Source organism: Nomascus leucogenys, chromosome 5 (genome assembly GCF_006542625.1).
Source record: "Nomascus leucogenys isolate Asia chromosome 5, Asia_NLE_v1, whole genome shotgun sequence".
Taxonomy (NCBI): Eukaryota; Metazoa; Chordata; class Mammalia; order Primates; family Hylobatidae; genus Nomascus; species Nomascus leucogenys.
Window position 1 is genome coordinate 117,128,280 of NC_044385.1, and position 16,631 is coordinate 117,144,910.

The window sequence follows — 16,631 nt, forward strand, 5'->3', positions numbered from 1 at the left end:
GAGAAGATACCTTGCACATCTTTCCAAGAAACTTGGATAAAATGCTGTAGAGAAGCCTTCGAAGGACTTTAAGTGAGTAACGTAATCTCTGGAATATCAAATTTGAATTTTAGAAAGTGACTGTCATTGAGAATGGGAAGAGATTGGAGGGATGTAATCTTAGTGTAGTACATCCAGAGAAAGACGATAAAGGCTTGGACTAAGGCAATGACAGTATAGCCATGGGAAATAGGACTGGAAAAGAAAGACATAAAGCTTTGCCTATGAGGATCTATTGATTCTGAAGGGAGAAATGAACGCGGTGCTATCCACCAAGACTGAAGTAGGTGATTTAGGGCCCATAAAAATATATTCGATTTTACATCATCAATTTAAAAGTCTCAACATTCCATCAATTTGGGCCTGGTCTCTTCATTGCTAGAAGACTCTTTGATTCCAAACAAGTGATCATTTATAGTGAATAAAATTTAGGACAGAAGTCACACCTCCTGCCATTCATTAAACCCCACCTTTTTAAAAGAATTAGTCTGCTTCTCAATTATGTTTTAGTAGCTGCAACATATACATTGACGTTTGTTCATGCATTCCAATTAGTAGAGATATAGCCATCTTTGAGGGACTTATTTTCTGGCAAAGGAAACTGACTTAAAGTAGTAAATATGTAATATAATTACTGTGCTATCAAGAAAATAAAGCCTTTGTTGTAATCAATCTAAGTTACGGTTAAGTCAGAATTGTGCTTCTTGCAACCACTTTATCATTTATCTGGTCCAGCTTTGCTAAAAACTGGTTTAAATACTCACCAAATACTTACACTAAAAACTTCTGATTTTCTCTCTGAGTTTTGATGTTACATATTTGAGAGTAATATTTATCTTTTTTACAAATCAACTCCAGCAATATTCACAAATAGCTATTTAAAAACCAATACGTTTGTGTCCAGCCTGGGCAGCATAGCAAGATACCAGCTCTAAAACAAACAAACAAAAAATAATAGGAGAGAGAACTAAAAATTAATGAACTTGATAACAGAACTGACAAAATGAGATTTAATTTTTAAAAAATTAGTTACTCCAGTTATAATTTAGAATCACCCGTCTTCTTTGATCTCATTTTTAAACAAATTATATTTTTAATTTTAATGAGGGATGACATTTCATAATTGCTACATTTTAACTGCGTATTCCATGAATTTCTAAAGTTTACTTTCCGTCCAACATGTCTTTCTTCTGCCCCTTCCTTCTGGGCTAGAGAGCATCTCCTATGATCAGCCTAGGGCTTTTCATTTCTTTTTCCAAAACAATTGTTCATGTCAAAAAAAATCATAATGAAGGCCTTTAGGACTCGGCCTTTTGAAATGTTAAAACTCAAGTCCTTGGTCCTCCAAAGCCTTGGTTTTAAAACTTAAAAGTTTTTGCTTTCTAAATTAAAACAAAACAAAAAACCTGCTTGTTGTTGAATTTTTCCTCCCATAATTGATATGGGGAAGGAAAGTAGTGTGGGAGGAAAAAATCTTAGTTAATATATCAAATATTATTCCTTCCAATAACTTTTATTTTCATGCTTCTGAAATATCTTAAATGTCTGGGTTTTGGGTCATATTTAGTAAAGACATTACTTTATGTTCTTAGATACCAAGAAGACCCAGATAGGAAAATAACCTACTATACTTTTCATTAGTAAGCAATCACTTGGCATGTTGTAAGTCTCTGACATTTTCCACAGGGAAAAGAAAATTATTAGTACTCTCATGGTGGCTTAGATGATAGCAGGTAGTGAGGACTTTTAGGGAGGCTAAATGAAGTGATGTCTGTCTGTATGCATCAGTATATACTACTCCCAACTTCTTGGATGTGACGTTATACAAGATTCATACCCAGTGAACCCTTTTATTCCAATAATAAACTAAAATACTAGCTTTTTTTGAAAAAAAAAAAAAAAAGATAATGTATTTTCATCTTGGTGGTTAGAGAAGTATTTAAAATATATGAAAACAAATGGAGAAAATTTAAAAAATTATATTCTAAACATTATGCATAACAATATAAAAATTATATCCTAAACATTATGTATAACGATATACATCATTTTTAATGGCCTTTATTGTGGATGTTTGGTTTTAATTGTTTTCTTTCTTCTTCCATTTAGAGAATTTATCAACAGCCTTCGACTGTACAGGTCATTCTATGGAGGTCTAGCTGATCAGCTTTGTGCTAATGAATTAGCTGCTGCAGATGGACTTCCCTGCTGGAATGGAGAAGATATAGTAAAAAGGTACTTTATGTGGTCTGTGAAAACCTACTGGTTACATCATCCTTGCTTTCTTTTTCTGAATCTTAAGGGGATTAATTCAGTCTTAACTTTGTCACACAGTTTACAGTCTACATTAAATACTTATCTTTAGTTTGTTAAAAAACAAAGAAAAGAACAACAAAACCTGTTCCTTTTAGGTATCCTAAAACTATAATAGCATTCTGTGGTATTTTGAAAGTCTTCTCTTTTACCTATCTGTGACTTACCAACAATCCTACTTTTGAATTAAACACCATTTATTTCTTATCCAGTCTGTTGTTTACCAAATATTGTATTTCTTTTTAGTTTAAATTCATGAGTATGAGAAAGCGAGGAAATTCAGTGAAATGTGAATACCTATTCAAAGATTCATTGGTATATGGATATGTGTCCTAACGATGTTAATGCGTCCATCCTACAATGGTCTGATAGAAAGACAGCATGCGAGAGAGAGAGAGAGAGAGAGTGAGAAAGAGAGGGAGAGATTATGTAATAGTGGGGGCACTTTTATATATATATATCTGTTTGAGGCATTGTTCATTGGTATGTTGTCAATTATTCTCAAACTTAGAAGTGAAATTCCATGTTTACTTTTTTTCCTCCCTATCTAGAATTTCTTTGACAGTTTCTTTTCCTTTATTTCCTATAACTGATTGTACTTTCAAGCAATCTCCTGAGCTTGATAAAGTCATAAATTCTCCCTCTGTGGTCAATTAAACTGGTTGGGGAAAAGTCTCTTGATTTGCCAATACTGGTGGTTATTATAGAATGTAGGATAATGAGGTTTTGCTTTTCGATCTGAATCTGTTAAACTATAAAATATATATATTTTTTATTTATACATTTTACGTTTTGGATTTGGATCCATTAAAAAGTATACTTTGGATTTGAATCTGTTAAGATATGTTTCTGAGCAGTCTCCAAAATGAAAGATAGGGTGTTAAGCTTTCTGACAGATATGGTTTGGCTGTGTCCCCACCCAAGTCTCATCTCAAATTGTGGTTCCCAAAATCCCCAGGTGACCTGGGAGGGACCTGGTAGGAGATAATTTAATCATAGGGATGGTTTCCCCGATCCTGTTCTTGGGATAGTGAGTTAATTCTCCCGAGATCTGATGGTTTTATAAGGGGCTTCCCCTTTGCTGTGCACATATACTTCTCTTTGCTGTGGCCATGTGAAGAAGGACGTATTTGCTTCCCCTTATGCCATGATTATAAGTTTCCTGAGGCCTCTCTAGCCATGCTGAACTATGAGTCAATTAAACTTCTTTCCTTTATAAATCACCCAGTCTTGGGTATTTCTTCATAGCACTATGAAAATGGACTAATACAATGACTTACAAATAAACCTACTCTATATGCAGATAGGTGGTTTAGTTACCACAAAAGTGATGAATTCATTTAAAACATTATTTAGCAAATTAACTTTGCTATGATAAACATATCCTATAATCAATTTTTAATAGAAATTTATATGACAAAGCCACTTATATATTTCTGGGTGATCATTTTCATTATAGTTAAAAGCTACATTCCTGAAATATTAAATGATTATTTTATTAACATCCTGAATATCTGAATATCTCATAGAGACTTAGAGTTCACAGAAAAAAAATTGAAGACAAAAACTATATTTAAATTTAAATAAAATAATTGGCTGATATGACTAGTGCTCTTTTTTCATTATGTACCTTGGATGTTGCAATGTAAGAATTTTGCAAATATTCCTTTATTGCTTTTACTGAGAGAAGTTCTTAGTATATTCATGTCAACATTTCTGCTTCTTAGATCTAGTAATTAAATTCTACTTTGACATAGTATTTTTTCAAACTGTTCAAACTGGAATTGAACTTTTGTATATTTCTACAAAGACTAATGAGAAACCCATAGTGATTAATGCAAATTTATTATATAATATAAATATATTTTATATACTACATTACATTATGTTGTATTATATGATCTGAATCTACAACTGCAAGAATCTTAATTTGAAATTATCCCATTCCTCTCTTGACCAGTTGGTCTGAGGTTTGTGTAATAGGAAATACTGTTAGAGAAATCAATGATTTGCAGAAACCTTTTAGAGTGATAGTATTTTCAGCTCAAAGAATGTATTTTATTCTACATAATATATTTTTAAAGACCTCATTCATGGTTTATGAATTTGAAAAAGCATAGAGTTAGCAAGGACTCTCCATGAAAACCATCCACATTTCTGATCAGCGAAGTGTATGATTCTTAGTATTCTCATTTGCTTCCAGCTAATGCCTTCCCTTTCCTGTACCACCACGGACTCCTGTCTATTAGCCACTTCCAAGTGCATAGAGACTCCAGTCTTTTGTGAACAAGCTTCACTGTGTCTTTAACTATCTTCAAATAATTCTTCCAACCTCATCACCTTAATGGACAATTTCCCTTTCTTGAGCACATTTTTCTCTTTCATTTCTGTCTCATGGGTCCCCAACCTATTCCTGTGCCCTTTGGTTCTCAGTGACAGCAGATGAGCCTCACACACTCCTACCACCTCTGAGGCTGCTTCCAAAATGAGCATGTTTCAGCCCTGATTATTCTATTGCCGTGAACTGAGGGTTTCAGGAGCATTATTTAATTCCCCCAATACTTCACTTTTAATCCCCCAAGTAAGTTGATTCGACTCTATCTCTTTTCTATTTGATGATGAGAAAATTCTGTGTCTTTTAACTTAAAAAATAACTTAAAATTTTAATTTTAGTCATGACTCAGTCAATTCTTTCTTTTTTTCATTTTTAATTTTTATGTGTACATAGCAGGTGTATATGGGGTACATGTGATATTTTGATACAGGCATGCAATGTGTAATAATCACATCAGGGTAAACGAGGTACCCATCAACTCAAGCACTTATCATTTCTTTATGTTATAAGCATTCCAATTATACTTTGTTACTTTAAAATGTACAATAAATTATCATTGACTGTAGTCACCCTGTTGTGCTATCCAGTACTAGATTTTACTCATTCTGTCTAACTATATTTTTGTACCTATTAATTATCCCCATTACCCTCTTCCCACTACTCTACCCAGCCTCTGGTAACCATCCTTCTACTCTCCATCTCCATGAATTCAACTGTTTTAATTTTTAGCTCCCACAAATGATTGAGAATATGCGAAGTTTATCTTTCTGTGCCTGGCTTATTTCACTCAACATAATGGCCTCAATTTCCATCCCCTTGATGTAAATTTAGAATGAGATTTTTTTTTCTCAATGCCAAGTCAATGGTAAAATAGAAGTATCCATCAATTCTCATTGATTGATTATGGTATCATGAAATGTTACACAGCAGTCAAATTGATACATATTTATATCTGCTACTGTGGAATGGTGTCAAATAATTAAACAAAATTAGCTAGAAACAGGATAGGATATATTTTACCAGCAGATTTCAAAAAAAAATAGATATTAATATTGGTTCTGCATAGAGTATTTCTGGAAAGTTACAAGAAAATTGTTAATGTGCCTAAATTTAGGACAAAGTACTAGGGGGCAGGAAGGTCTTTTATTTTTAAATTTGTATTATACATACTTATTTTAAATGAAAACAGGTGTTAAAGTGATACAAGAATTATGGGCCATTATTGTTTTTTATGTTTTACAATTCTCAAAAAAAGTAAAAATTAACATTGTAAAAAGTGCTATTTATACATTTAATTTCTACTAATTCAGATTTTCCTAGTAATTTTGTGATACAGTTTTGTCAAAGAATTAATACATATGCTTCAATATTGAACTGCTGAATTCATCTAGGAGAGTTTCTAAATAAAGTCAAGTCCTGATCACTGTTACAATCTTAAATTATTAACAACTTTCTCCTTGAGAAAAAAATGAAGTATAGCAGTGATCCGTGTTGAAAAGCTCTAAGCAATCCTCATATGTGAGATTCATTTCAGAGACCTGCAGTTAGTTGAAGTAATGCCATTCGGTTTTGAGGAAATGGACAACAAGTGAATGTATACTACATTTGGGGATGATAGAGTGTTTTCCTTTTTCATGGGAGGTTATAATACCCATCAGGTTCATTCTAGAGGAATTAAGCCAAACACACCAATAGGTTAAATTGGTGGCCAAGATTAAGTCTATTCTTCATTATAAGAATGAAGCAATTATTTTGGCAAGATTTCTTCTCCTGCAGGCATTTTTAAGGAGGTGATTGATATGATTATTTATGTGCACAGACATTTGGCTTCAAAGACTAGGAGAGCCGTACAGACTATTTTAATATCGTGACAGTCCTGTAAAACTGTGTGAAATCACCTATGTGGTGATCAAAAGAGGTGGAATTCCTTTGTGATTGTAGATGAAAATGTCTCAAATATCTGTAGTGTAAAAAGAGTTTGATTTTTGAAACAAAATCTATTTAACTCAAATGATTTTGAAGACTGTATTCATATCATATACTCTACTGCAACACTGAGGTCAACAGTTCAAACAATTTCTGATTTAAGAAGAAAATATTATTGAAATCCATGTAGTCTGTATCTCTTATAGTCTCTTTTATCTCCCCTTCCTGTCTCTTCATTAGAAAACATTGTTCTCTGAAAGGCATGTTAGTCTTTGTTCTCAGTTCTCTGTGATTGCAAATTGATTGTTTGATGATTCGTTCTTTTCTTTCTGGGCGTTGAAGTTCAGGTGACAGCTCCTTAATTACCAGGGCTTCCTTTTGCCTTTTGATTAACAGATAATCCTGTAACTGTCCCTCACTCTCCAGGAATTGACCTCCACAGTGACTCTTAAGCTAGCCAGTATCTGTTAAGTACCTTTTTGAAGAAAACTCTCAAACCATGTTTTTCCTCTGCTTTTATACCACCGCAACAATCATCAACACGGAACTTCTGTGACCAAAAGTGTGGGTTTTTTTTTTTTCCACCACACACCAAGCATCCAAAACCAGATGAGTGTACTCCAATTCAATTCCAACACTATCTACCTGGAGATCCCACAGGCTGGGAGCTCAGTCCCCAAGACTTCCCTGCCTTTCTGAGACCAGTTCCAAGTCCCAGCCTCCAGAAATTCTGACCAACTGGCTTCAAGTTGGGGGGTTTCTACAACCCCCTCTTTGGGTTCAGTGAATCTGATGGAGCAGCTCATGGAATTCAGAAAAACACTTATGTTTACCAGATTTTTATCAAGGATATTACAAAGGATACAGATGAAGAGATGCCTAGGGCAAGGTATGGGGCAAGGGGTGAGGAGCTTCTGTGTCCTCCAAGAACTCCAAGCAGCTGCCCTCCAAGAACTTCTTTGTGTTCAGCTGTCCAGAAGCCCTTTCAACCTTGTCCTTTTGAATTTTTATGGAGACATGATTAATTTTGCCATTGGCCAAATTGGTGATCAACTTAACCTTCAGCCCCTCTCCCTTCCCTGGAGGTTGGTGGGAGGGGCTGAAAGTCCCAACCCTCTAATCATGCTTCTGTCTTTCTGAAGTGTCAGTCAACGTTAGCATACAAAAAGCACTTTGGAGATTCCAAGGATTTTAGCAAATGCCAAGAAACAGGGAAGAAGACCAAATATATATTTTGCAATATCATAGCACCCTGGTAAAATTAATATGCCACATTATTTCTACTTCATTTTGATTAAGTTAATGTTCCTGAATGCTTCTTTCATAATCCAGTTTTCTCTTTTCTAGCTCTTATGATAAGCTGACCCTTTTCCTCAAGTGGTTGTGCATGAGTTTAAAATCAGATAAAATAGAAAACTTTATAAATCTCTGAGGGTTTGTACTCTACCAATTCTCACTTTTCTTTCCACCCAGGCAGTGACAGTTTTCCTGAGCATAATTTTGTTAACCTCAATTTTTTTTTTCTTTTACCTGTTATCTAGCTGGAAAGCCACTTCAATTTCAATCTTTTTTTTCTTCCTGACCTTACAGCATTCAATTATATTTTTCCTATTTAACGTCTGTCCTAGTTTCCAAAAGTTTTGAACTTCATTTTAAAAACAATCAGGTCTCAGGATTGTCTGAATTTCTGAATTTTAGTAATGTAACAACTGGTTGCTTTTCCTATGCTTCTTGTGCAAAGGCAGTATGTTCTTTATGACTTAAATACCAGTTTGTTTTCTATTTCTTTTTTTTTTCCTGGCAAATTCTACCTATCCAATCAGTTTCTCATATCCTTAATCTATACCTTCCTGATAATTATTATTATCATACCTATAGCCTATCATATTTGGTTCAGAATTGGAGGTTGCTTAAAAAGTGTGATTTGAGGACTTCTTCCTCACTTCAGCGATCTACCATGGAGCTTGAAATGCCCACAATTAACTTAATAATTTTCAATTAAATCATTTTCTCCATGCAACTGTATATGCAGGTTTGCCAAACTCTCACTTTCATCTTGAATCTTAGGGGTATGAATCCCCTCATTTGTGTTTCATTTTAACCTCTAAATGCACTGTGACACCTATAATACTTTTTTTTTTTTTTTTGCATTTATATGTCACACATCTTCTCTATTCTTCTCTATTGCAGTTTCTTTTGGAATAGAGCTCCTGTATTATCTAAGAGTCTAAGAATGATTAATATCATTGAACATCAATGAGTAATTCTTTGAAGATAACAAGACTCTGAGGGAATGACATTTTTATAAGCATTAGTGAGAACTAAGAGATTTAGGACTTTGGACTTGGTGATAACGTTCTGATGGGTAATACGTGGGTCCAAAGTGAAGTTGATGCCTAAAAGGAAGATTAGATGAAGGGAAATGAATCATACAAGTTACAATCTATGCTGACTCTGGATGCTGATTTTTTTTTTTTTTCCAGACAACTTTAAGACCATGTACGTCTCATGGTATGCACTTTCATGGACGTTTTTGTGAAATGGGAATCTAAAGAACCCCATGAATCTGAAATGTTTTGGGTTGGAGACATGTTGGGTGGGATTGTTCCTATCAAAAAGATGAGGCACTGGAATGAGGGGTAGATTCACGTGCAAAGACCCACCCAAGGTCAAAAGTCTGAGTTTGCATTCTTCATTAAGGGAAGAACTGAAACATTTCTGCTCATTTGTGACAAAAATAAAAAGTGCAGTTTCAGATATAAGGGACTATAGAATTCATCACATTGCAGATTACACATTCTAGGTTCAATTAGACAAATCCAGGTATGGCTGATGGTTTGAAATCAACATAAAATAAATTTGCAGGATTCTTGGCTGTGTAATATCCCTATGCCACAGTCGGACTCTCCCTGCCTTCCTCTATTACACTTTCTTGTTAGGTAATTTTTATTTCAGTGATAGTCGTTAAGTAGTTATCTCATGGTTTGGGTCTATAACAAATATAGTCGCCCCTTGGTATTCATGGGGAATTGTGTCCAGGACCTCTCTCAGGTACCAGAACTCAAGGATGCTCAAGTCCCAGATATAAAATGGGGTAGTATTTGTGTATAACCTATGCACATCCTCCTGTTTACTTTAAATCATCTCTAGACTAAATATAGTACCAAATACAATGTAAATCCTGTGTAAATAGTTGTTATACTGTTTTTTAAAACTTGGTATTGTTTTTTATTTTCATACTTTTTTTCTTCAAATATTTTTGATTCGCGGTTTGTTGAATCCTTGAACACAGTTGAATCCTTGATCTGGAACTGGTGGATCCAGAGGGCCAACTGTAATACAGGAGATGTTTGCAAGGACATGCATATTTTATCAACTTGGCTCCAAGTCCTGACATTCCTAACTACTGTTAAAGCCTAGGAAAATATTCATCATTCTCAGGTCAATATACACATTTTGGTCCTTTCTAAAAATGTTCTATGAATGCGGCAATAATTGCGTGGTATCTCATCTTCTGAGCTGACACAGGTCTTCCGTATCTCTCTTTAATGACGTATTGGCTTGGTAATCAGTTGTCTCTTGTTAAGCGTGTTTAATCATTACATTCAGAAAGCCAGACTCAGAAAGGTCTGAGTAGAAACATTAAATCCTCTAGGAATGCCATTTTTACCTTGTCACCAGAATAAAATCATGGCCAGCTGTCAGAACGTTTTTGCTCACTATTAGTGCCTGAAGAATCTTTCATTATGGATTAGTTCCATAAACAGTGTAAATTCAGTAATGAAAATGTCCAGTCCAACTAATAATCAAACGTGTGAAATTCTCTTACTCTTTGTTTTTCCCCTCCTCCAGTTAGGTTCTGCTTCAGTCTAAGAGTCCCTAGTGGGGTGTGTATGTGAACCGTTTCAGGTTCGTGTGCCAACCTTGCACTCGCCTCGTCCTTCAAACAATGTTTCTGACTCCCCCATGCTTGTAGTTGTGAGGTTTGGAGCTGAGGAGATGATGGATCAAAAGTGAGAAAGGAGGGGTGAGAGAAGAAAACATTCTTTGTGACTGGTAATTTTATGATCTCTCATTGATGCTTTCTAGCCTGGCAGGTATTAACAGCTGATGCCCTAGGGCTTTTGTGTGCATAAGACAATGTCTGTCCCCTCTATTTCTCCATGTGATGGTAATGTTTTGGCCTCTTTCTGCTGAGATCTTTTGGTGGGTTCCTTTTCTCCCATATCATCTATTCTAGCCCATAGAAACCTTCCCTCTCTTTTCTACTGTCGGTGGAAGTACAGCCTAATGCAGCTGCCCCTCTTTACTCTGCCACTAGACAGCCAACTTCTGCTACAAGAATGGGCTGCCTTCCATTTGCTTAGGCATAGGCCAACTACCAACCCTTTTAGTCCTTCCAGCTCCAAGGATCCTTCAACACTTCTCTCACCTAGGACCAATGAATGAGGGAATGCCGTAGCAGTTCAATCAGCTTTCTTCAAACAAGTTCTCTGCTTTGGTCTCTTCAACTTCAATCCTTTTATTCAGTTAAGGTGGATGTCAAGCTGTGGGACTGAAAACAAGGTTTCAGTCATCTGCTTTTCATGTCTAGCACCTCACTGAAAGTGAGGGGCATATGCCATCTATTGTCCCTTGTTCTCAGCTGAAATGGAAACAGAAAGAGTACTATTTTAGCACCCTTTTCCATGTACTCGGAAGTGGTGCGGAGAAGACAGAAAACTAGTTTCCAAATTCAAGATACTGCAATAGACCTTGAATGGAATGCGAAGGTATATGAGATATTTTCCCAATCTTTAAGGGACTTGGAATCTAAAACTGGTAGAAAACATGTTCACAAAACATGTTCACAGCAAAACAGATTTTGAAATAAAAGAAGTGTACAATCCCACAGACTTTCAAATAGGGGAAAATTCTTTTTTGAGAGGATTCAACAGTATTTAATGAAAGAGGTAATATGTGATATGGGTTTTCATTCAATTAAAATAAATTCTTTAAAATATTAATGGATGAGATGAGATAATGTCTGAGAATGCTTTAAAATAATTCAGTGGGTGGGAGAAGGAGGGTCATATTATATTTGAAGTGAAGTTTTCTGAGTGAGTAATCATTGAAGCTGTTTGATGGGAACAGAGTGTTACATTATATTTTCTGTATATTTGTATTCGCTTAAAATTCTATAATACATAAATACAAAAATATAGCAACAGAATAAAAATAACTTTGTCACTTTCTACTCTTTCACAAACACTGTTCTAGATGCTAGGGATTCAGTGATGGACAAAATAGACATAAGCCCGTCTCTCATGTAGATTAGGATATAGAAGAGAAGAACACAGAACAAATATTAACAAGTGGGAATAGTTTACAAAATCTTTCAAGTTGGATGGAATTTTAATCAGCAGACTTGGAAGCAAGAAAGCGAGTGGGAGCAAATGCATTCTTGAGTGAAATACCCTGAGTTGAGTGGCCTGTACACTGCATTACTTTCATTTGTGTACAAACTTTCAGATTATGTTTTCTCCTTCTCACTATTCTCTTTCATTTCAGCTTCATGGGCATGTCATGAGTATTTAGTATTAGAAGCCTTCTCTCATTCATTATAATGCAACCATTCATTCATAAAGCCAATAAGGCTCAGTGGTTAGGAACACGTTCAGGAGCCATACTACTAAGGTCGTCAGTAAAGATTAACCACTTACCAGTGATGTGAATTAAGACATATTCATTAATCTCTAAGTGCATCACTTTTCTTATCTTTAAAATGTGGGTAAGGCCGGGCGCGGTGCCTCATGCCTGTAATCCCAGCGCTTCGGGAGGCCGAGGTGGGCAGAACACGAGGTCAGGAGTTCGAGACCAGCCTGACCAACATGGTTAAATTCCGTCTCTACTAAAAATACAAAATTAACTGGGTGTGGTGGCACATGCCTGTAATCTCAGCTACTTATGTGGCTGAGGCAGGAAAATTGCTTGAACCCGGGGGGTGGAGGTTGCAGTGAGCCAAGATTGCGCCACTGTACTCCAGCCTGGGTGACAGAGATTTTCTCTCAAAAAAGAAAAAAGTAGGTGAAAGTAATACCTACCTAATATTTGAAAATTAAATGAGTTATTCACATAAACAGTTTAGAATCCTAGATATAACACAGTAAACAGTCAATAACTGTTAAATCATGTTATTATTAAATAAAATATGCTCATTTACTTCAATGGAAATGAAACCGTATTGTATTGACATTTTCTCTTCATTGGATGGGTTCTGTCTTGGATCAGAAGACTTCCATTTGTAAGACAAAGGCATATGCATTCTTGAGTGAAATGCTCTGAGTTTAGTGGCCTCTAGTGAAGGTTCTTTTATGAGTTAATAAAAACTAGTATTCGGGATTTGGGTTTGGGAGCAGGAGATATTCCCTTATCAATACTTTAAATGGTTATTTTGTTGGATCTGAAAACTGAGAAATTATATCTTAATAGGCAGATCATCAGATACTCCAAACTGGAAAGTGATAGTCACTTGAACCCATGCACTATATTGGTGTTTTCAAGTGAGAACTGAAAGTTAAGATACAAAGATAAAGCACTTTAGAGATAAAAGTAAAATGCTTATTTCTAACCAGTGGTTTGGGAATGTTCACTCACTGGTTAGTCTTAGAGCTGATCTTAATGAACTATCAGTTGATTGGAAATAAATTTCTGAAGCCAGGCTAAATTTCAGTATATCACACAACAGATTGTTTTGGGTGACACGCTGCTACAATTCTAGTCTTCTCCCTTTATCCACTGAGTTCCCAAAGGAAATAGGTATTTTAAACAGAATCCCTAGGAAAAAATGAGGTTAAACATCCGCTTTTCCCATGTGTCAACTCAGTTTCTTGCCATGCCGACACAGTACGAGGATACTATTTTTAACTTGTTACATGCGTCCAGAGGTTGAATAGAGGAAGATAAAAAGATAAAAGATAGCAAGATAAAAGTTCACTGAAGTGGAAACCTAAAGGACCTTTTCCCATCTGTTTGGCACAGAAGTTGTTATCTCTTTGGGAGTACAGATTTCATCACAGTTCTATAGACTTGTGACTTCCAGATTGTGTAATTGCAAAACAGCAGCAGTCTTCAAGGGCTCCAGGATGCCTGTTCTTACTTTAGCCAGAGCAGTTTCTTATTCATCCTTCGTTTTCATAGTGAGGTTACACCTGAAAAGCTATTCCCTTTTCAGTAAAATGGATGTAAGTTTGCTAAACTACAAAAATGGAAAATATTGTTTATTAGTCTAGTTCCAGTATTTCCATATGATAGCATATAAATTCGTTGTTGAATAATTTATTATATTTTAAAGTAAAATGCTAGAAGGGAGATTGAAAAAGAACAGTCATCTATTCATAATATATTTTTCTTCAAATAGCTATAGTGTAGTCTAATTGAATTTATAAGAATAGCTCATCAGATAGCACATTTTATTGTCCAACCATCCAAATCCTTCTTTTCTGATGTATATTTCAAACCAAATAAAGGAAATTTGTTAGATATTATTGAAAAAACTTCTACAAAATTTGATTTGAAATTATTTTTACATTAATGCCACATTTTCGCTTACATGATTAATATTTTTTGTGGCTACAATTATGTATAAAACTGATTAAAGATCAAACTCTGAAAGTAGATTGTCTAAACACACACACAAAAATAATTCACATGCATCTACTTCTTCAGGAAAATAAAGAAATAAAAATATTTTCTTATTTCAGAGTAGTCATGAAGAAATGAAATATTCAGAAAAATGAAAAGTATAATTATATGTGTGAAATATTGTTCATTTTTGGATTATTCTAGACAGAATCTAGACCTTTTTAGTTATATTAGATCATTAAATCAACAACAGTTTAGAATAAATATGGTTAAATTATTTGGTACCAAATAAAACTAGGTTTTTAACAAGCAATGTATATTTAAATATAACAAGTATTGCTATTTACTAAAACATGTGTGGTACATTGGTTTGGAATTGAGTCATTGCCATCTAATATGAAATCATGCATCTCAAATTAGAATACAATTCTACAGAGGTAGGTACTCATGCTCTGTAGGGTAGAGAGAGCCACAGCATAAACATCACACCTGCAGTCAGAGGGCTTACTATGTGACTACATGTAGTAGTGTATTAGTCATTGCTGTCCAGAAAACAAAAACAAAACCAATCTTTCTCTCTCTCTTTCTCTCTCTGAAAGCAACTTATTTTAAGGAATTGGCTTATGTGATCATGGGGACTGGTAAGTCCAAAATCTACAGGGAATGCTACTAGTTTGGAAATTCTGCAAGGAACTTGCCAGAAGTTGCAGTCTTGAGTCCAAAGGTGGTCTGAAGGTAGAATTCCATCCTCTTCTGGGGACCTTAGTATCCCTCCTAAGGCTTTCAATTGATTGAATGAGGACCACCAACATTATGGAGGCAAAGATGCTTTACTCCAAGTCTACTGGTTTAAATATTAATAACATCTAAAAAATACATTCACAGCAATGTGTAGACTGGTACTTGACCAAACCCACTGGGTACTACAGCTTAGCCAAGTTGCCATATAAAAGTAATTATCACAGGTAGTATTTTAAGTGAGGAATAAGAAGGCAAGCCTATGCTCTCATGAAGCTGATGCCACAGAACTTGGGTTAAGGGCATGTTAGATTGAGTATCCAGGAAAACCTTCTCTGGAGAAATCACATTTAGGCTGAATATGTGGAAAGATCTGAATTTTCCAAATAGAGAGAATACCATGCTTCATGTATCTAAGGAACAGAAGGGAAATCAGCGTGTGTGGCTCAGGCTGATGCAGATGATGCTGGAGGATTGTCTGGAATGAGACTGTAGATTGGACAAGTGTCAGGTCAAATAAGCCCAGGAAGAAGCTTGGATTTTATTCTATGTGCTTTGAGAAGTCATTGGTGGTTTCCACCTGGGATGGGGGTGGGGGGAATCTCTTTTCCTCTGTATTCACACTCAACACAGAACACTTCTGTGACCAGAAGTGTGGGAGTTTCTCCCACAAAAAGCAATTGTCCAGTTCTCTTTGAACACCAACTGTATGTCGTATAATTCAACTGAATTCCCACACTAACCTGAGTTACCACAGACCTCACATGTTAGGGGCTTAGTCCCACAAGATGCTCCCCACTTTAGATGCCAATCACAAGTAGTAGGTCCCCAGATTGTGCACAACTTCCATATGACTTGGCTACACATTGGAGATTTTCATGATTCCCTTCTTGGGTTTTGTCATTTGCTAGAATGGCTCACAGGACTCAGAGAAACACTTTGCCTCTGTTTACTCTTTTATTATAAAGGATGCAATTCATGAACAGCCAAAGGGAATAAATACACTGGGCAAGAAACGGAAGAAGGAATGTGGAGCCTGCAAGTCCTCCCTGGGCATGCCATCCTCCCAGCATTTTCATATGTTCAGCAACCTGGAAGCTCTCAGAACACCCTACTTTTGGGATTTTTATTCAGGCTTCATCATGTAGACATGATCAAACAATCACTAAGTATTAATCATAATCAACTGATTAACTCCATTCTCAGCCCCTCTCCTCTCTGGAGAATGGAAAGGCAACCTGAAAATTCCAAGCTTCTAATCATGGTTTGGTATTTCTGGTGACCAGCCCCCATCCAAGAGGCCATCAGGAATTACCTCATTAGAAAAAAAGATGCTCCTATCACCCAGGAAACTCCAGAGGATTTAGGAGGAATGTGTTAGATGCTTGCTCCTATCACTCAGGAAATTACAAAGGTCTTAGACACTGTGTGTCAGGAAATGGGGTCAAAGACCAAATATTAGAACTGAAAATTATCCCAGTCGCCGCTTTAGGAGCTCTGCTTCAAAGACTGGGGAGATTGTGTGTGTGTGTGTGTGTGTGTGTGTGTGTATACACATATTTCTTACTTCACACAAGCAAAGATTTACATAATTTGGATGCTTTATGGATGGTAATTGTAAATATAAAGTTTGAGGGAAAATATAAAATTTCAAATT

At 35.7% G+C, this 16,631-nt stretch overlaps 1 protein-coding gene across 1 annotated transcript in view; it reads left to right on the forward strand.

Moving 5' to 3' along the window:
- The window catches only part of GPC5 (glypican 5), a 1,458,424-nt gene that overhangs the window by 346,236 nt on the left and 1,095,557 nt on the right, over positions 1–16,631 (forward strand). The window contains exon 5 of the mRNA XM_003257384.3: positions 2,149–2,274. Within this exon, the coding sequence (XP_003257432.1) occupies positions 2,149–2,274 (126 nt within the window). The remainder of the gene's footprint in view (positions 1–2,148; positions 2,275–16,631) is intronic.